General features: G+C 36.8%; 1 protein-coding gene across 3 annotated transcripts in view; it reads right to left on the bottom strand.

Annotated features, from left to right (window-relative positions):
* Positions 1–875: 875 nt before the first annotated feature.
* GYS2 (glycogen synthase 2) overlaps positions 876–22,282 on the bottom strand; it is a 41,264-nt gene continuing 19,857 nt past the window's right edge. For all 3 annotated transcript variants that reach the window (XM_042835037.1, XM_042835036.1, XM_042835035.1), the window contains 12 exons: positions 17,967–18,111; positions 15,115–15,232; positions 14,593–14,713; positions 12,888–12,994; positions 9,998–10,057; positions 9,243–9,321; positions 8,486–8,599; positions 7,037–7,163; positions 5,076–5,171; positions 4,017–4,180; positions 2,831–2,911; positions 876–1,784 (listed from right to left, as the gene is read on the bottom strand). In XM_042835037.1, coding sequence (XP_042690971.1) covers positions 1,563–1,784; positions 2,831–2,911; positions 4,017–4,180; positions 5,076–5,171; positions 7,037–7,163; positions 8,486–8,599; positions 9,243–9,321; positions 9,998–10,057; positions 12,888–12,994; positions 14,593–14,713; positions 15,115–15,232; positions 17,967–18,111 — 1,434 coding nt within the window. In that variant the 3' untranslated portion in view covers positions 876–1,562. The remainder of the gene's footprint in view (positions 1,785–2,830; positions 2,912–4,016; positions 4,181–5,075; positions 5,172–7,036; positions 7,164–8,485; positions 8,600–9,242; positions 9,322–9,997; positions 10,058–12,887; positions 12,995–14,592; positions 14,714–15,114; positions 15,233–17,966; positions 18,112–22,282) is intronic.

The following is a 22,282-nucleotide window of genomic DNA, read 5'->3' as shown; positions in this document are numbered from 1 at the left end:
TATATATATGTTTGTATGGGTGTAATGCATGTTAATCATTGTTTGTATATATATAGTAAGCATGATGTACTAATGTGGAATAAGGGGTGGAATGTCATGGGTTTATGATTTTTGTTATTGGCATTCCACATCATAACATCATATAGAGCACTGGGAGTTAAAGAGCTAATGCTCCAGTTTCATGTATTGTCGATAGTTCAGAGTATACCTGTCTCAGAAGCGAAGAAGAACTACATCTCCCAGAGGACTTTTTATTGTTCTGTTTCCATTTCCCATTTAGAGGGAACGATAAAACTGTTCACAAGTTGTGAGATGGTCCCCTTTCCTTTCTGCTCATCTCTGTGGTGTGCGCTCTCTAGCAGTCTTGCATTCAGCATTAGAGTAAGGCCTTCAGTTTTTGGACACTCTCATTTCATTTGATTTATTAGCTTCAATTCTAATTATATTGTATTATATTGTGTCACTTTGCATTCCGGTATCTTATCTAGTAAATTAACTTGCATCCTCAGATCATTGCTGCTGTTCTCTTTTTGGTCCATCTCCCTACTTTTTCCCCTTTCTCACTCTCAGGTTGTGGTCCATGGGTTCCCCCGGCCCCATTAGTCACACAACTGGACCAAACTGGCCCATAAACTGTTGGCAGATCTCTGCCAAAAAATAGAAATAGAGCCCAAACCAGCGGGCAATTGGAAGAACTAAAATTACACCGCTTTGAATTGTTCTGTGGCATATCTTTGTCTGCATGTGCAGCTGCTAATTAAGTTAATTTTCTCATTCTCTTTAGACAAGTCACATTAATTTCCTCTCTGAACTAGTTTGTTAACAAACTCAATGTAAAACATGATGAAAACAATTAAAGAGACATACCAGAGGAGTCAGAAAATAAACAGTCTGCTGTTTATTGTGGGTCTAAAGGACTTCAAGAAGATGACTTCATTTGTATCTATAATTCAAATGACCACCTCATAAGACTTTATATTGTTCCACAGTGTGTTTTAGTCCAAGACACTTCCATGTGCTGTAAAAAAGGTTTCAAATGATGCAAGTTTACAATAAGGTAAACAGCATAAGGAAAGATAAAGACCATTTTCTTCTCAGTTTTTTACCTCTGACAAGATTTCTCCAGTGTAACACTTTTTTTCTCTAAATTTTCTGAGCTCTGGCTTAACGATTATGTTAGTTTGGGAGGAGGGAGTGAGGGACATAAATGAAGGAAGAATTCATTTGGAACAACCATTGCAGAACTATCAGCATGAACTAATATTAGTGTAGATGATTATGCAGACAAAGGTGTGATCTACACTTTAGATAAGCTTAAGGAGACTGTTACATTCTCTAAGTTTACTAAGCTTGATAAAATTCTTCTACTTCTGAGGAGCACAGAAGAATTGTCATTTAAACTACTTTCAAGATGAAGAAAAATTAGGCTTCCCAACAGTGTAGATCAAGTGTCATTTAAGATTCTCCTAAAATATAACATACTGTCCTTAATACAAAGCTTGCAATGCCTACTTTACTCTTAAATACATGGAGAGACTCTGCGTGGATGGAGAGTAACACATTCAGTTCCTGAACTCTCCATGCTGTTTCTTCTTTCCTTGTGGCAATACTCCAAGTGAAAATGGAGACTTGATATTTTGCCTATCCCTTTCAGCTTCCTCATCCTCATCGTATCTTTCATCCTCATCTTCATCTTCGGCTTCACTATGGTGAGGGCTGGAATGCTGAGAGACAGAAGGCGATGGTGGCACTGATGAAGGTCTTGGGAACCTGAAACCTTCCGTCTGGCAGAGAGAGAATCAAATTGCACACAAATTACCACAGTGTTCCTTAATTGATTGTGTATAGCAATTTAAGACTGTCATTGCTACAAAGCAAATCATGGGTAATGGATGTAAACTAGACTGCTTTGCGCTCCAAAAATAAATTCCTTTGAACACAGATCCCTTAAATCCTGCTCTGCTAGAAAGTGCTTGTATGCCAGTGATCTTCAGCTGGTGTCATAAAAGATAGGCTTTCTTTCCAGCATGGTTTCTTGTAAAATATGATAATCTTTACTGAGCTTTAAAATCCTCACTATTACATTAAATCCTTCTAAGTTCTGTAGTCAGAATGTGCTGAATTCAGAATCTGTCTGAAGTTTGAACAGTTTTCTAGTTATAATGCCAACATCTGCAGAACTAGAGCCAAACAAGGAGTTTTGGCCTAAGCCTCCTTTCTCATTCTCATTTCAAAATACAAGTTGCTCTCGTGGTTTCTGTAGATTTAGTTCAAATAGCATGGAATTTAGACTGGGTCCCTTTTCAAACTGATGCTATTATGCATTATACATGAAGTGACTGGAAGTGTGCCTATAAACTGACCCCTTGAAATTACAGCCAGTCTCCTCCTCACATCCTCTGTTTAGATTAATGCAATATTTTTTTTTCCCCTAGTTACACTTTCCCAACTGCTCTTCAATAGTTGAGTTTGTACCGAACTTCTCCATGGGGTTAATTGGACGAAAAATTAGGGACTCTCTTCTAACAGAAATTGCAAAGGCCAATTCCTCAGCTAGTCTATAGTGGCATAGACCCATCCATGTCACTCTAGATCATCTGAAGAACTGCTTCTGTATTGCACACGGTACCCTTACTGTTTGCATATGACACCATTATAAGTTCTGATTGGAGCTTGGGTCTACAACTAGAGGTTTTAACTGTGAGTTAACTTCCCTATAGTTAAGTAAAACCTTATTGACTTTCTCTCACACACACACATATTCTTTTTCCTTCTCTCTGTAAAGTAACTGAAAATGCAGATGAATTCATCTCCAAAAAGCAGATTTTACCTTTGGTGGAGCACATGGTTCCATCTCAAATTTATCAGGGAATGTTCTGCTGAGGGCCAAGTGTCTAGCATGCATGTAATACTGCAACATAAAAGAGAAATCTTTACAAGTCAAGGAAGTCTTGGCTAGATTAAAAAAAAAAAAAAAAAGGAACAAAGAATGAGTATCTTCTCAAAGATGGTGATGAACAATGGCCGAACACAAGATAAGCCAAATGGTACTGATATTTGTAAAAAATGTATTACTGGGAAATAGCAATACTGAAGCAGAAGGTGTACCAAGATGGAAACCAGCACTCATGACGGTTGGTGTAGTTCAGAGTTGCAGAGTGACTAGTATTTATCTCTCAACATATAACAGGGTCTTTTTTATCCAGAGAATTTTACATCTTTAAATATACATGTGTATACACTCAAACTTTGGGTTCATCTTCGCATAGGAAGACTGTGTAACCATTAAAAAGAAGAAATATTTATGAGTTTGATGAGGTGTGACATTAAAGGATTTGTCAAAAATAGTTGATGAATCTACTATAATCACCAGTCACCATCACCTGTACTGAAAATAATAGCTTGTGTCAGAGTCTTACAGTGTTAGCAGTCATACAAACAGAAAGATTCTCACACAGATACCAACACAGAACAAGATCTAAAATAGTTACAAAACTGATAAACGTGCATCCATCCACTTCTTTTTTCCTGTAGATTTAAGAACGTTGCTTTGCTAATTTCTTCTTAGTAGGTGGTACCGTAGTGTTTTCTACATCAAATTAAAAACTCTATTTTGTTTTAATGCACAGATTTAGTGCACAGGAGTGCTGATGAGCCACAAGGTCTAGCAGCGTTTTAGGAAGAACAGATAGAATTCTTGAAAGACTACAGAGCACAAATCCTACTCACTGTACAGTTGCCAGGGTTCTCAGAGACATAAGCTTTTTGTACTGAAGTTGGCATAAGGAGTAGAAAGAGATCACCGTGTCTGGCTTCTGCTCTAACACGTTCAGTTAAGTTATGCCTATCCTTACCACAGGACAATAGAAGAATTACACCAAACTATAAAGGCAGCCATCATCTTTAGCACCTCTGACAGGTGCTTTTCAGAACAGGAATGCCTCCTTGCATTGTAGCATGATGCTGAAGACAGAGTGTCTGGAATTTTTAATACCTCTATTAATAGTTTCACACACCCTGCCTAGGTATCTCCAGTCCAACAGATCTGAGAGCCTCTCAGTTCGGTTTCTTTGGATGATCCTCTGGCGACGGGACTGCTGACAAAATCCATACAGGAACTGAGTCAGCTGGTTGCATGACTCATCAGGTGAGCGGAACCTCCTGTCAACTATGTAGATGCCTAAAGGATACAAAGAAAATGTGAAGATAAGCTGAACTGAAAGTGGAATCTGACCTCTTACATTTCCATTCTACTGTCTGTCACATAGTCTTACAAATATTACCTAAGATGTGTCACTGCCCACATCTATGTTTTTGCAGAGTAGAGCAAATGACCCATCTCTCTACCTGTAACCTTTCTAAAGGTTTTCAAAGACATGTCTGGCCAAGCAGGTGTAGATACATTCTGCAGCTGGCCCTATCCCTTCCAGTAGGTCAGGATATAATTGGGGCTAGCGTGGAGATGTTTCCATTTGATTGTACAGACAAGCCAATGTGCTTAGTAAGATGCTTTAGTTTGGTCACATTCTCAATATTGTCTTCATGTACTGGGATTTGGCTGTACTCCTCACCACAATTTAATGAGGGATCATTTTTCTAGTTTAATGAGCAGATTCTTATCTGTAAGTAGGCTCCTTTTATTGTCAAAGGCTTATTTTTAGTGTACAAGATAATTTACTGTTTGTTTGATGAGGGCATGCCTCACTGTTCCCAAAGTCCCAGCATATCCTTCTTGGACTACTCAAAGGTATTTTCACTGCTTCTTTTGAAGGTCTCCAAGTGTTCCAGTGTAACTAGAGGTTTTGAAGGGATGTGTGGGATAAAGAGGGCTGAGTTTGAAACAACAGAGCAAACAAAAGATTAAAGATAACAGACAGAGAACCTGGAAAAAAAAATGGATAAATATCAAAGCTTGAATAGGTTGCTCAACATCACCAGAGTTTTGGAGCTCTGAATGTATTTTCCTAATGCACTGTACTAGTAAAAACATGAAATTCAGAAGCTGAAGCATTGTTGCTGTGGTTTTGCTTCCTAATTCAGAGGCACTATTTTGATATGGTGTTAAAAATTTTTACCATAAGCAGCTGGGTCAGCAACATGTTCCTGCATGAAACAGCCGAATCCAGAAAGGTTTGTGGTCACGCTGGGAATACCCATCACAGTACATTCAGCTGCCAAAAGAAATAGATAAAAAAAAATATTGGCAATATAAGGCAATATGTTTATAATATAAAGCAATATGTTTTGAATGGTTTCACCCCATGAGAAAAAAAGAAAATGAAATAGACGAACAGAAGGTCCCATAAAACTAGAGCTGCTCTGAAAAAATCAAGGGAAAACTATAATGCTTTGTTGTGGATTAAGGGGAAAAGAAAAGAGAAAGAAAAATAAAGGATTTTTAAAGAGAAAATTTCATACTGTTTTTGCAAATATATTTTTGTGTTTTCCAGTAGCTAAACTGAAAAAAATCGCAGGATTCTAGTGTTGAAACAGAATCGTGATACATGGCCTGGACTGTCTGCATTTTAAACTGAAGCCTGTTGCACACAAATGTTAATTAGGTGATTCATTACTATTTGCAAAATTGATTCTCCTAATTGCAAGAGCATGCAATACGTTGTATGTTGTTATTAGGTGCTTTTAAACTAGTCTCTATAGTAACAACAGAGAAAACATTAAGTTTGAATTGCTTTCAAAGTACATGTGGAATCAGCTTTACAAATTTGTAAAATGCATGCCTCTTTTGTAGTTATTTCTATCATTGTTATGAGTAAGAATAACTTTTTACTCCTGCTTAAAGAGTTTCTGCTGATGAATATTAAGCCTAACCTAAAGCAACAAACATATGAAGTAAAATACTCCAACTGAAATGCTGAAAGCCATCTACATGGCCTTCCTTCATATGACAATGAAGCTGATACAGCAAAGCTACAAATCCACCAAAAAAGAACACTTTCTGTTTCAGGGAGAATTAAATGGATATATCAACAAAGAGAATCTGTTCTGCATTAGCAAAACAAATAACTCTTTTAACAAGTGTAAATTGCAGCTTTCCTCAAACTGCTAAGTAGTAGTCTAACTTTTCTGGTCAGGTTACTTTAAAATTTAATTTCAAAATCGTCCCTGGCTGTCACATTTTCCTTATACTTCAGCTGAGACTAAAACAGGAAGAGAAAGTGCCAGAATCCAAAACTTGCATTGGAATTAGATAGCTCTCTTAAGTAGTGAGAAATAGCTCTGGAGAATGATCAACTTCACAAAACTTTTATTCTGATTCACTGGCTTACCGCGAATTCACTTCAGAGGAGCATCCAAATGTTCAGATGTGTATCAAGATTACAGGAGATATTTTGCAGGATATACAAAATAGAACAGGCACCTAGGCTTTGATCTTGATAGACATTCAAGTTTATGGTTTGTACTGATTTCATTAGGTGTTAAGTACCCATTGTAAGTCTGGGTAAATTTTTTTGAACCTAAAACTAAATGTTCTCTGTATCTTTAAAAAATTTCCCTTTAAGTCTGTGAGAATATCTATTACTTCATGTAGGTATTTGTGGTAAATATCTTAGATGTGGTGTTACATACACATACCAAACTTAATTGCTATCTTGAATTAAACCCACTGAAGTATGTCTGCTGGCAGCATCAGAATTCTTGCTCTATTCTCTGTTTTTCAATACGCACATTCTTCTAAATCTTTTAAAATCCCCTATGCAAATTAAAAATTATATTTAAAAATGACTTTTTCATTTTATTTTATTTTGTTCTAAACCCACAGAAAATTGAAAGATTACATGTTAGTATGGAAAAGGGTCCAGCGCAGGGACAAATTTGAGTAGCTGTCAGTCAGTAGATGCCATTTAATACCACCTGGCCCCCAAATTTTTTCAGCAGTAAGACCTTTGCACTGCAGAGGAAACAGAGTCGAAAGAGTTTTTTCAGCACTCTAGAAGAAACTGGCTTTAAATCTATTCTGCATCAGCAGAACGGGTATTCATCTTTTGATACCTATTAAAATGTACAGATTGCCTACCTGGAGTGTAACCCCAGGGTTCATAGTATGATGGAAATACACCCAAGTGACAACCTCTAACAAATTCTTCATAGTCCAAGGGCAGCAACGGGCTTGTCGAAGAAAGAAACTCTGGATGTACTATTACCTGGATATTCAAAAATTACATTAGAGGTGAAAGAGAAGCATCATCAATGCATTGCATTTATCAGTAAGCTTCAGTAATTTTTTTCACTTTGGTCTTCTTCTGAACACTTGGACAATACCTTCCTTGTCCATCCTGTTATCTAATTCAATTTCACACTAAAATGCATTATCTTGTAACCTGTCTGTATGTAGTCTTGTCCTGGAAATAATACTGATAATGAACACTATTTTCTGAATGGGTCTTTGGCATTGTTCTTCTTGCTCAAGAAGGGCCATGCACATTGTTGATTATGCCTAAGGCTGTAACATTTACCAGTACTACATTGGTTCTCTTGGTCTGTTGTACCACAATATTGAATATTGGGATGTTTTCTTCCAGAGGAGGCCTCATAAGAACACAGTGCTCCAGAGCACCCAGCTGAAAAATAGGAATGCTTGCAGTTCTCAGAGGATAACTGAAACCAGATGTATTATAATGCCATCACCATAATTCTGGACTTGGGCTAACTGATCTTGCTGAAAGACTAAGCTTATTAGCTTAGGTTAATATCCCTCTTCCAGGACCCAAGCTAATTTGTTTGCATGACTCTGCTGGGTTTGAGGTCACTGCCCCATATTCCACTGTCAAGCAGAGAAGCACCTTGTATAGCCTGCCCAATCAGCTCAGGGAGAAAGGATTATGAGGGAAGGGTTAAACCTTCTCTGGGCCTTTCTTCCTTGCATTTACATACTCTGAACATTATTCCATGTCAGGGATATGCCTTTCTCTGTTCTTAATAATATAATCATGTTACTCTCTTGGGTAAATTGTATTCAGCCAGTAAATGGCTTGTAAACTCATTATGCAAGCTTATTTGATCCCAAGGAATCAAGTAAGATTTTTCATTGGCATCACTGTAGCTTTTTCATATGCTAACTGTGTCTTCATGGACGTGTAATACACGTCTCAAGATGACTTTCTCTTTCAACTTTACAGAATTTTTATCCATGACATTCAGCTTATTAGGTGCTAAGCCTGTTGGTATAGTAGGTAATTTTCCTGTTGTAATGCCAGTTTTGTACAACCTATCCAGTCAAGCCTGTTGAGAAGCAGGAGGAGGTGTCTACAGTATTACATGCAATTTACTGACTAATTATTCAAACAGTTTGTATTCTATTCTCAGAGCTCACTGGATCATTATTCCTGGAAAGGGGGCAAGAGGGAAAAAATAGTACATTACTGACTCTCTATCAGGAATTCGACTGTTCTTTCTATGCTAATGATCCAGATTCAGACTCTTTAATTCCATTTTATATCTAGAATGAGAAAACAACAGAAGGTACCTTTACTCTGTCTGTTCGGTTGTTGAAAAGGCCAATACGTCGGATGGTATTGAGTATGGGATCATTGCCATCGTCAATCATGTTGTGGGTGGTCACCGGAGGCAGACAGTGTCGCTTAAAAGAGAAAAGACAATCCTTGAGCCAGGCAAAGCTCCCAGAAAAGTGTCCTGTTACCATTTTCTGAGGTTAGTGGATGACACTGGGAAATTTTGCTTTTAATGTGGATGGCTTTTTACCATTTCATTTGAAGACATGAACGGAACATTGTTTTTTTACAGAGCCCAGGACACAAAATAGACCATAGAAGCTGTCACAGGCTAATTTACCTCAAAAGAAATGTATTTGCATTAACTTTAGAAATGCCTACCATATTTATTCTACTTGTTTTTTGTGGCAGAGGATTGACCTTAACTCTCCTAAGGGATTGAATTTACATCTTTCATTCAAATGGAATAATTCAAGCTTCAGAAACAATGCAAAGACTTTGAACTTTGTATAAAAGAAAAGAGTTTTCTCAGCATTGGTGTCCTGCATGTGACTGGGGGAAGATTTGCAGATTTGCCAAAATAATTATTTTGCATCAGACTTTCCCCAAAAACAATCACAGACAATCTTTAAATGTTACCAGTGAAAAACTTTTTTTTTTGTTGTTAAAAACTTTTTTTTTTTTCAAAGCACGCATGTCATACACAATCCTTGTACACAGCTGTGCTTAACTTACACAGTAGATTTTCATATAAATAATTTGCTTTCTGACCTGAGTTGAAAAGATGGCTCTTTTCATAATGGTTATATCATCCCGGTCAAGAATCTTGCTCAAGTCTGGAATTTCTCCTCTGCGGAGGCAACACAGAGCCTAGTTTACCAAATGATTTACTATCAGTCCTTCTGAGAACTAGCATTATGAGTTTGCATTAAAGATGCTTAAAAAAAAAAAAGAAGAAATAAACAAGATCTGATCCGAAGTCTGCTGATGTCAACCTGAATCTTTCCTTAGTTTTCCTGTCCCTTCTACGCTCCCTACAATTTATTCTCCCACAAAATTGCTATCCTTCCAATTAGCTTACAGAAAACTCCAAAAGGAATTTTCGTTTTGTTTTGTTTTTCAATCACACTTTATTTTTGCTGAAGTTTCAGTCCTCTTAGCTCTGGATGATTCACTTCCAGCTCACATCAGCTGTCTTTTGAAAGGATACGACCAATTCAGTAACCCATATTTGTCTCGGGTGCTCATTTTTGTCCATGAGTAATTCTCAGCATTACATAAACATCCCCCATGTCTCTTAAGATCCTTTACAATATGGGATGTTAGTACCTTTAATTTTTTCATCTGTGGTTTGCCTATCATACAACTATCCTGTATGCAGCACAGAGGGTCCCATATCCTTCTCCTATATCCTTTCTGTAGACCCCAATATTTCTTAGACAAAGAGTAGAACCACCAAATCACTATAGGTAAGCCACGTGAATATGTGGCCCTGCAAGACAGGACAAAGTAACCTACACACTCACTTTAGTAAGGCATTGTAGAGTTTCTTTCCAAACTTTTCTTTCACGGATTGTGCAGTGTCCCTAGGAAAATAAATACATTTATGTATAAACATGAGAATCCTTTTCAAAGACAGAATAAAACATATCCCTGCTGCTGTAAATAATATTGTGCTTTTGTGTGCTGGTGGAACCAAGAATGCAGAAGCAGAGGTTTAATTCTCAAATGTCTTTTACCCAACCAGCAGCCATGACTCATTTCAGTGCAACAGAGGATACAATCTGTACCCAATGATGAACTAACTGCTAAAGCCAGAAACAGAACTCACTAATGATTATTTCCAGCACTTTGATCAGTAGGTCACACTTTCATCTCAGCTATGAAAAAGAAGACATATATGTGACTCTAAGTAGAGAAATAGGCATTGAAGGCCCAGATGTTTTCAGTTTAACTTGACCTTATGAGCAATACAAGAGGTTAAAAAAATGGTGATTTTAAAGCAAGATTCTTCCTTCCATTTCAGCCCTGTTCTTTCACTTAATTTTTATTTTTTTTTTAATAAGGGTTAGATTAACAAGTAATTTGGCATAAATTGTTTTGGAAATCAAACATCTTTCTGGAAAGCCCTGCCCATGTTTTAAGCTAATGATAAAGCCTGTGACAGAAGTGTTATATTTTCGTTCAGAAAGAACTTGAGTGAACAACCATTCTTAAAGCAAAGAGCCATATCATCCTGATCCTAGAAGAAAGAGCTTGGAAGTACAGCTGAAAGCAGTGCTCTCAAGACAGCAAATACACTCTCAGTCTGACTAAAATGCCCACTTTCATGGGACTTTTCCTGCTTTTCTGATTTCTAAGAATTAGACTTTGGACTTGGACAAAATTTGTTGAGTGAAATTCTAAACTTTACCAAGCTCAAAAACCACATACTTATTTTTAGTTGCTCTCTCTCGGCTCACACTGATACAATAGTAGATGACTTAATTCTCTGTGAGCTGTGAAGCAGCTAAATGTCAAAACAAATTGATTCAAATACCAGCAAGCTAGCCCACTCATGGCTATGTTTTATTGACTCATGCCTTGAACAATCTCCAAAACTTAACCCAGATAGGATAGGCTGCTGTTTCATAAGCAGAAGAAATATTTTATATCCCATATCAGCCATCATCTATTTCTTGATAACTGCCATCCCTGTACTTAACTTTTGTGGCATCCTTAAAATCAAATCAATTAATATTATTATTTAACAGTGATAGCAAGTGGTTTTTTTTACAGCAGCTCACATGATGATCGTGGCATTGTTGCACTGAAGGACACAGAGGATCTTTTACTTTTCACAGAGGACAGTGGGAAGAACATCTGGAAACAGAACTTTTTGCATGATTTCACACCTTTTGGTTTACTTTTACAGTTGCCATTGTGCCTGCATTTCTGAGTATCAGAGAAACAGCCATGTAATAGAGATACAACTGGGAAAAATCTCTGCAAATTGCATTTCATTTAAACTTTCCTAAAATATAGTATTTATTTAATACATACCTGTTGTATTGCATTCAAACATTACATGCATTAAATTAAAAATATGGCAGAGGCAAAAAGGGCCCATTGAAAGCATGGCTGTCTCTCACTGCACTCACATTAGTTTACTGAAGTTGATGTAGAGCCAGAATCTTGCCCTATGACAGCAACAACACACCATCCATTTAATTCTGTTCAGGCTTCAATGGTATTTCTCCCTGGATGGTCAGTTCCTGCATACACTTTCTCATTAAAAGCTCTGGATATATTACAGCACTTTAGCCATCCACACTTGAAGATAATTGTGTAAATCCTCTGCACATCCACAGAAGGTGTTGGCCAACTTCAAAAGATGATTTTGCTTGCCCATTTTAGACTCTTCCTGAGGTTGTAGAGGATGAGTTGTGATCTGGAATGAACCATCACTCTCTACTGCCAATGAAGGCTGCTCAGAGGCACTGCTTTTTAGGAAGCCACATCTGAACAACCAGTTCCAGCCTCTACCTTTGTGGCATCCATTTTCAGAGTGGCAAAACATTTTCTGAAAATCCCCAAAGTCACTGTTTGATGACTCCAGAGATAATCTAGAAAGCAAACAGATTTCTCATATCTGACTTCTTTCTCAAGTACAGTCAGAGCTAGATATTCCAATAACCCTTAAACTATTTCTGTTGCTGCGTGTATGCAATTTCATTATTCTTTAATCAAAGGTTTCAACTTGTCTCCTGATACCCAGAAATTCAGCCACAGGTTATCTGCTGGAGGCAGTTAAGAAGATATATATATTTTAAACGGTATTCTTTTCGTAATCTGTACCTTTTATATACAGATCTCTGAGTCATTTCTATTTCTATAATTTTATAACTAAGGAATTGGCATCTGAAAGAGGTTAAACACAGTGAGAAACACGTATCAAGGCAGAAGCTAGGAGCTTTTGTCCGTTAGCTTAAAAATCAGCTTCCTTACTTCTGCAGTAAAAGTATTTAACTGTTTTGCTCATCTGATAGGGTGTACATTTTAATTTCCCTGATTAGATAATTAATCTGTAAATACGCTGAATGAAATTACATTTTCCACTTTTTCTTTAAACAAAATTAATCCTTCATTTTCTTGATTTTCTTTGAATATCACCATTCAGTTCTATGATGTGTTTCAGTGTGAAAGTACCTCACGTATCTCCTCCTGTGTAGAATCACAGAGTAGTTAAAGGGAGATGAGATTCAGTGGTTGAATTCTATTTTGCTTTTTTGTTTGGAAAGTAGTAAAATAATTTTTTTTTAAAAAAACAACCTTCTAAACTCATAACAAACTGTGACAAGAAGAAAGAACATTAATCTTAATCAGAAACATCAATATGTCTCCCTAATCAAGGTTCTCAGTGAAAATGGCAATTACCAGAGCTGCTTCCGGACTGCTTGTCCTTTCAGGGTTTCCACATTGAAATTGTTTGTCTTTGCTGGCATAATGAAGAACACAACAACTGTAACATCACTCTTATGTACCTGAACAGACATGAGATGGAGAGAAAAAATAAAAACTCACCACTGGGTATCAAAGCCCACGTTAACACTACAAAATAGTCACAGCAAAACCCAGCAGACTTTCACTGGTCATTCAGGAAGGCTCTGATCTTACTCCTCTCCCTTTAGCTGTCAAGTTTTTATCAAGTCAGGAATATAACTGAGAATAGATACCGATAAACAGGTATCAGTTGCTCAATTCCAGTTTGATCAACGTGGATCTTCCTGGCTTCTCATGGTTTAGTAAAGCATGGCTTAGGATATGAATATAAACAGCAAAAAAATAAATAAAAATAAAAATAAAAATAAAAATAGCAAACAGATTTTCTCATGTGACATAAACTTGGTTGGCTTAAAGGAGTGAGAAACTAGTTTACTAGATGAGGAGTGCACAGATGTGGGGCAGGGGACTCCATACAGCAAGCAGAACAATCTTCTGCAGCAATGCCCCAGGTGTAAATTCTAAAAGAGTTATCAGAAACCACTGTATGTCTGAATCCCTAACACAGAACCTGCCGGACACACACACAAAAAAAACACAAGTAACCTCTTGCTCATTTCTTACATCTAGCTACTCCAAAGGCAAAAAGCACGAGATGTAAAATCCAACCCTTTGGTTATAGATGGTTTCATTTACTTCTCTTGTGCATAAACAAGTTTCAGAAGATCAAGTTCCTGAGAGACTCCTCATATGGAGCAGAACAAGTCTGGACTCTCGTCAGCAACTCTTTAAAGGAAAGCTAAGAGTAAACTGCTCAGAGCTGTAAAAATTATTATGAATTGCTTCCACTCTATAAACATTGGACAAACAAAAATACTGTTGGTGTGCTTCTATCAGATGGAGGTACAAAAAAATGTGTAGTGTAAAATAATAAGATTCACTTATGATTTTAAGATTCTTCCCTTTCTTTAGGGCAGCTCAAAAGTCTATATGCTATTATATTAGAGTATATTAACAAACTGTCATTAAGGTATACAGTTTGTCTTCAAAGTATCAAAGTATCCAATGCTGAGCATTTCTGAGGTTCAGGCACACTACTGGAGCCTAGTTTAAATTTCACCATCATTTTCAGGCTCACAAATAGTAAGAGTATCCTTCTGATCCCAGCCAAAATCCCCTTCCGAAGTAATTACAGAGCAAGTGTTCTTTGAATAGTTTTGGATGAAATCTGGAGCTGACAAGCGCGTTGTAACAGTAAAACAATAAAGCCATCTTTAATTTATGGGAAAATAATTTAAGTTATTAGCATAAAAATATTTTTTAAATTGTATTATTATGTGATTATTTTTTTATCTTCTTTCTGATAGGTGCTCCTTCAGAGTAAACTCTTAAATCATATTTTTAGTATTTTTCTTTAAAAACAAGAGTGGCAACCACAAATTAACTTCTTGAGCTACATAATCAATTATTTTTAAGCAATCTGGCATTGTTGTATGCTTTGATGATTCAGGGAGATAGCTGTATGAAAAGCCTGAATGTGCTATAATTATTTTCTTGTAAACCAGAGTATGAAATAGAAACTATCGCACATGACTTCTATAATACAGTAAGTTTTCTACATTTCCAGAAGCTTACTTACCCTCAGCAAAAAGTTTAGTCTTGATAAGGCTTCTAGAAACATATCAGCTCCTTTGTTGGAAAATTCATATCTCCCAGCAATGAAGAAAAATAAGGTATTTTCAAGACTGAAGTCAAGGTGGCTGAAACCAAGTGAACAAACAGACAAGCATGAAAGTATTTTTCAAGATGTAATCATACAAAACACATGTTTTTCTATTCTGGAGAAATTTATTACCCCAGGAAAATAATGAAAGAGAGGCTTTTCTTCATATCAAAGTGACTATCAATCTGATAAAGTCCATCTTGGGTAAATAATGAAAATAATCAAGATCTTCTGCCTGGTCCCACAAAGTCTTAAGCAGAGTTAGAGCTGGTATCTGAAATTCCTTCAGTTTCTGTCTGAGAAATCCCAGACAGATATTTGACTAAGTTGGTAACAATTCACTTCCTTTATGAAGTGTTTGTTAGACATATTGGCATGTTTTTTTGCTTTAAATAGTGTTGGAAAATCATTGCTAAATCCGGAAAAGTAAAAGCATACCCATAGAAATGACCTCGAATGAACTCCTGAATCCTAGCCTTGTACATGGAATGCAAATTCTGAAATTCATGCATTGCTGAAAACTTCTTAATGTTCAAGCCATTTGGAGTGACAACATCTGGAAAAGCAGAGAAAAGGCAGAGGCAAACATCTTCAGAGTCAGAGAAATTCTTAAGGAAAGAACAAGTGTGCCTTCCAATGGCAGTATGTGAACAGTTAATACATAGTCTTATCACTCATGGCTCGAGAACAGCACTACCTAATACAATGGTTTTTGTTAGTTTTGTCCACAAAGCTATTATATGTTATATTCCACTCTCTACAACATTGAAGTGCCTTTCTTTTGACCTGTACTCAATGTTAATATAAACCCTGCTGGATATAAAGGTCCTTGTTGTCCTCTCAAGACTGAATTTATGCCTCCACTTAGCCATTTTTTGTGTAATATGTCCCTTACATCTTTAATCCTGATATCACCGTTGCCTGCTTTATTACTTGATAGAAAGCTCTTGAAAGCAGAAATTGTGTTCTACTACACACTCACTCACTGCATGGCATAACAGAGGCCTGTTCTATCCAGACTTCTGAGGATTTAACAGAAAAGAGAGCTTTTGCACTGGGGCAAAGGGCAGTTTGCATTCTTGCTAGATAAAGTGTACAGTCTAAATTTGGCAGAGTGACTGCTTACATCAAACTAACTTCACATGCTGCTGTTGTGCTTAATTTTTAGGAGTACTCAATTTGAATAATAATTTAGGAAATTATCTGACAAAAGCTTGAGTGTCTAACGTTAAACCTGCTCTCTGATGAATCATGTAAGGTTCTGTCTCTGATCATAAGTTTTATCCATGATTTGAAAGATAATATTGTGGGATTTCTATTATTTTCATTCAGTTACAAAACATACATTTCCTAAGCAGCAGAGAATACTCTGAATCAAAGTTCCAGGAGACTTAGTTAAGATCTAGACCTAGATTTTGTAGCTGTATATATTTGACCAAAATCGTAAGAGAAAACTCTGAAAAAGCCCTGAATCTTTGCAGTTTGTCAACAGAAAATATCATCCTGTGCTATTATTACCTCAATCAATTCCAGTTTCTTTCCTTTCCTTCCTGAAATCAACTGATTCTGATTTGACTCACTTGGGGCAATGTTTGAACAGAATTTTCACCAATTCATTAAACAAAACAAAATGACCCCGCATTTACAATGGGAGTAAAGCCCTCTTTCATCTTATTTTCAGTAGGGCACAGAATTGAAATATTGTTTGTTGAGCAGAAACAGCGAACTGGTCAGTTTGGGAAACCACATTCGCTTTATACCTCGGAGACTGATGTAAATGACAGATTGAACACCACTACTGATGAAAGGGTAAATGGAGCTGCATTTTAATCAAAGGATATGAGACTGGTCAATATACAGCCTGCTGTGGATGAGTGAAAATATTCAAAAATCCCTCATTAATACCAGAGAATGGATGGAAACTGTCCAGAAAGAAAAACAGTCAAAGATTCCTATGTTGTTAGGAAGAGCTTGAAAGTGGTTGCAGTATTAAAGTTAAGTCCTATATGAACCAGTTCTCCCATAGTGAATTAGGAGGTCAGAGAAGAAGATTGCTTGTTTGTAAACAGAAAAGGAGGATGTTTCTGTTCTGTTGACCCCACATTCTTTTCAGTCAGACTGCAATGAAGTTAAGGGTCCAGTGGATAACTTTCTGTTTATCCTAATGCAGAAATTGTGGTGTGGCCTGTGGCACTGAAGGTAGCAGGGATAACAGTTCCAGATCTATAATTAGCACTGCAATTCACCTAAAATAAATCTAAAAAGAATAAATAAACCAAATTCAAAACAAAACCGCAAAAACCCAAAGTCCTTAAATGTCCTTAAAGAATTGCTATATTTGAAACAACCAAGACGTGAGCACATCTGCTAAACAATCTCAAAATTATGTATACCTGTGGATGGAATGCTATGGCTTATCTTTCTAAAGCATTGTGCTGATTTAAAAAGAGCTTTAATGATTCATCAAACTGGGCTCATTACCTTATATGTTATACGACAAATTTTCTGATAAATTCCATATCTAATGAGAGTGATGCATAGGGCTAAACAAACTTTTGGGCACATACATTAACTATGTTTTTAAACTGTTCTGATTGTCTAGCAAAAAATAATATATCCATCTCTGAAACTTATCATGCTTAAGTCCTAAGATGCTTATGACCTCAACCACATTGCTGTTCCTGGCTGTGATATTTATACAGAAATTAGTTGTAGTGATCTATGGTTTGTTTTAGCCTTCTCATCTCTTTCAATATTAAGTAAAGAGGAACAGCATAATCACTGGAAAGTATAATACATCTAAGATCATTTCACATATGAAACCTTTTGCCACATTTCTATAAGAGCATATCACTCTCTACTAGCAAAGCAAGTTGTGAAAGCTGGTGAAATGTATTACAAAGATTCCACCTTCTGTTTTCTTCAGTTGACTAGAATATATTAGCATCACCAGAGGATGATGAAATATATGTTTCCTACTGTAGATAAACTCCCTGTAAAAAAATCCTGACATCCACAGAGGTAAACTAATACTCTCCTAAAATGGTACGGAATATAATTATTGCATGATGCTGAACTTGACTTTTTCCAGATTACATATGGTACTAGAATGTGTTTCGAGTGATATTGTCTGTACATGCCTTTTGAAAAACAGTTGTTCTCTGCAGTGTAGCCACACATAGCTACACAGTGTGCCTTGCTCTTATGTTTTTATGCCTGTTGCTTTCATTCAATCTGAGAAAATGTAGGTAATGAGAGGAAATGTAAGAAGGAAAAAATTCAAGTCTTACCAGGATTTCTTTTAAGCATGTGTTCTGCTTCAATTGCTGTTATCTGTGAGACTGTGGTGAACACATGGGCACAGTGTACGGATGCCCGTTCCATACAGTATCGATGGTAAATCTGTCTCTCTCCTGCTTCCTTGTCAATGTCAAACTGTTAAATAACAAAATATACAAAAAAAAGATATCTATACAGTGTGCCCACCAGATTTATTACCATAAAGAAAGTCTCTTGAGTTAAGCTAGATTTCTCAAGGGAATCATTTGTGATTATAGTCTCTCTGCCTGTTTATCAAACCATTCTATGGAGAGTCAACAGACTGATGGAGAAAGTCAGATCTCAGCTCATGCCTATTTGGGAAAAAGATGACAGCTGAACAGTGGGAAGGAAACCCAGATTAATGATTCCTACATAGGTAAGGATCGATGCTGTTTGGCCTGCAGACTGGCCACGTCATGCAGCCTCTTGATTGGACTTGCTGGAAAACTTTAAAGAACAGGGAACTTGCTGTTCTTTAAAGAAGAGGGAAACAGAGGGAAAAGAAGAGAAACACAATGAGGATCAGAGGAGATCTGGAGGCTGGGTAACATAGTGAGAATCAAGGCTAGTCAGGAGAGAAACTGAGTTGTTTTAGAGGAGTGGGATGTAAACATTCAGTCACAAAGCCTGAGGGAACAAGGAAAATGGAAACTGAGGCATTTTCTGATACTCAGAGCTGTTCTTCCTTCAAGCTCACCACAATTATTTGCTGTTTCTTTTACTTCAGTTTGAAGGCCATTAATTTCCAATGGCAGATTAAGTTAAACTCCAGATAAAATCACCTTGAATTATTTCTGAATCACCCTTAAATCTTGCAGGTGTCTTTTTAAGTAGATTTAAGTAGAAACAAAACAAAACAAAAAAGAAAAGTCAGGTCTGGATCACTCTAAGTTTCAACATGAAAAGGATCAATCTTCTCCCAGTATCTATTAACTACAGCTCCGTACTTGTACTCTCCACTATGGTTATGAAGGACATGCCTTATAGTATGTTGTAATGTTCCTGTGCATTGGTAAGTATCTGATAGTTTCCTAGATAGATGCGATTGCATTTCATGCATGCATGTGAATAATGCATGTTAGATATTCAGATTTACAAAAGTTTTCCAGAACTAGGAATAAAGGCATTTAAAAGGAATATTTCCTGTCCCTCTTATATGAATTTGCTGGTTCACAAAGAGGTTTGTGAAACAAAAACTGGTAAAACCTGTGCAGCGGGAATGTAATCACGAAGTTCAAAGCAAGGAAAATCTAAAATACCTACTGAGCTCATGTATAAAGGTTCACAGAATCAAATTTTCATTACTGATGAGCACTGCAAAGTCAATACAATGAAGTCTAAAAAAGAACAGTGCTAATGAAGTGTCAATGATTACAATTAAACGTCAATCCTCTTAGTCTTACATGATGTTTCACTTCTGGGAACATCAAGGTTATTCTCCCAAGGTCAACAGCATGGGCACCAAACAGACTGCTAGTTACACGGAGTGTGACAATGTCTCTCAATGTGCTATGTCATTAACAGTGCCTAATTTTAGGTGCACAGTCGGATTTTGATTGCATTTGACTCTGGAACTTCATTGACCGTAATGGATTTAACCACTATTACAGGCTGAGCAGATAGCACTATCTATAGTTACAACTGTCTGATCTTTGTCATGGCTAGTTGCTTCCAGTACTTTGGAATTTAGCCTGGAATTAAGCTATTTAGAATGTGAATTTCCACACTGAGTACATGCTAACAGTTGGTACAGAGCATATCTTGAAAGCAGAGAAAAGAAGAAAAAAGTAATTAAACTCCTGAAAGTGATATGGGGCTCTAGCATGAAGCTTGGCTTATCCTAACCCAAATCTTTTACAATAAGTTCCCAACTGCGTTTCTACTTTTCTGGGAGACTATCTTGATACCTTTGAATCTGATCTGTGGAAACACTTGAACATTTACATCTGCATTGGAAATTCATGGGACCTGTAGTCTGTGTTTAATATTTTTTGGTTTTAATTTTTTTTTTTTTTTTTAATTTGATAGCGCAGCTACCCCCCACACCCTGAAGTGTGTGGTAAACTAATGAATGAATGTTACTGGAACATTCATATATCACTTATAAATGCCACAAATAGCTTTCAGAAAACCACAGTTTTGATCTTCGGAGCAGAAATGTTAATTGCATGTACTAAATAAGGTAGCAGATTGCACACTGACAGAACAAACATACAGTAAGATCACTGTGATTGTTCAACCAACCTGTATACCAAAAACGCAAAATGGAACAGTTCTATACCATGCTGCGCAAAGACAAAAATGAGATGCCACTGCACACTCAAAGCTATGCAAAAGTTTATTTAAATATGTTTGACTTTAATTTTTTTTTAACTGCTAATGAAAAACATAGCTAGCCAAACTTTAAAACGTTTCTGCTCTCTTTTCTTTTTCTCACCAATAACTGTTTTTTTACTAAATGTTACTAAAAACTACATTTGGGACATGTTCACTAACTAAACACTCCCTTGAATTCTACTGGGAGAAAGATTCATAAAGGGTTTGTTACAAACACTATGGCTCACTCCTTTCTAGCTTTTATTTCTTTGATTGCAATGAACACTTAACACATGCAGCACATCCACAGAATAATACATCCACAGAATGATATCTCCTCACTGATATTCATTTCTGCATCTTCTGAAAATGGGAGATGTTACTTTGCACATGCTTGGCATGTTTGGCATGCTTTTTCAAAGGTATGCAATTCAGTTAGCAATAATTTGCTAGTCCATTAGCTTATATAAACTGGGCGCACAGAGTTCTCACATTTTACCTGTAATTATTCTACAGCAGTTTCCTTCACTGATCAACACAGCAAGATCCTAACCTTTAAATTCATTTATAGTGTCAAATGATAAATCTCATCGTGTACCTCTGAGCAGGCTAGACAAGTGACTTCAGAAAATAAGTCCTAGACAAGTTGAAGGACAGGTTGAATGGAACTTAACCGATGAGACAGTGCAAGAGACACATTTAGTCACACAGTGGAGTACTGGGAAAAGACAGCTGAGCTTGCTGTGATAGTATTAACTCCAGAACTAGGGGTAATATGGGGCACAGCTCTCATCTGACCTACTGTGTCAAACTGAAGCAGACTGTCAGCACAGTTCTTCACCTCCAAACCTGTGTTTCTACACAGCAATTTGTTCTGTGATCTGGATGCACTGCTTGTCAGAAACAGCTCAAGCATCTATGAAATATGTTCCAAAATGCTCATGTTCAGTGAGGCCAAAACAAAATATTTGTGAAGTGAATAATGCTTACATTTGTTTGTTTGACATTATCAGCAAATTAGAACACTGACAAAGCCACAAATGAAAGCTACAGCAAAAGGAAAACAGACTCATTGTCTCTTCCCTCAACGGCATTTAAGAACTAAGCTCTTCACTGTAAATACTCCATTTCTCTCAGTGAGGTTATACTCCCACTCTGATCTTTGGAAACCAAGCAGATTATTACAGTTTGCATGATGGCAAGGATTAGATGGGAAAATGTTTCTCATATAAGGTCACTGACTTCAAAACAAAACAAGACGATGCTCCACAGGTTTTTGACTGAAATTTGCATTTGTTGTAATGCACCTCTGAGGAAAAATTCCAACTCGTTTTTGTCCTTTCTATGGATCCAGGTGATGAACACATTTCACTTGTATCTTAAAATGTTAGGGAGAACAGTAGTTAAACACTGAAACTCCCAGCATGACACTGTGGTTCAGAGAGCTAAGAGGATCTTCGAAGGTAAAAGCAGGAGAAGTCTGAAGGGTATAAAAATCACTTTTTTTAAAAGCTACTTTACATCAGTTTTAACTCCCATGGATTGTTATTTTGTGCAAATAGAACTCGTATTGTGGTACAGCCAAATAAGACAAAAATTTGTACTTCCTGGCTTAAGTCAGATTTCATTAGCCACTACCAAAGCGGATCAGCTTTGTTTAACAGCAAGCTCAGTGACAGGTATGACAATACAGTACTAAGAAGAACATAAGCTTGTGCTCTTACATTGTCAGCATAAAAGCTCTCAAAGATTCATTTCCATTGGGATTTTCAATACTTTTCCTTTTAGACTTGATGAGGCAGAATTCTCCACTCCTTTCTGAACTATTTTCAGTCACACTTGAATGAACTGAATGTAAAATTTTCTAGGTCTGAATAGAAGTGCTACTCACTGGCAAGATAGCCTTATATAAGGAAAACCGCTACGAAGAGTGAGACTAATCTTTTATTTTTCTTTTTCACAGAGAATC

This window comes from Centrocercus urophasianus, unplaced genomic scaffold, assembly GCF_019232065.1.
Source record: "Centrocercus urophasianus isolate 14NV4802_14NV808 unplaced genomic scaffold, USGS_Curo_1.0 seq_5, whole genome shotgun sequence".
NCBI lineage: Eukaryota > Metazoa > Chordata > Aves > Galliformes > Phasianidae > Centrocercus > Centrocercus urophasianus.
The sequence above is the reverse complement of the archived record's forward strand: the minus strand, read 5'-3'. Positions and strand labels throughout refer to the sequence as shown.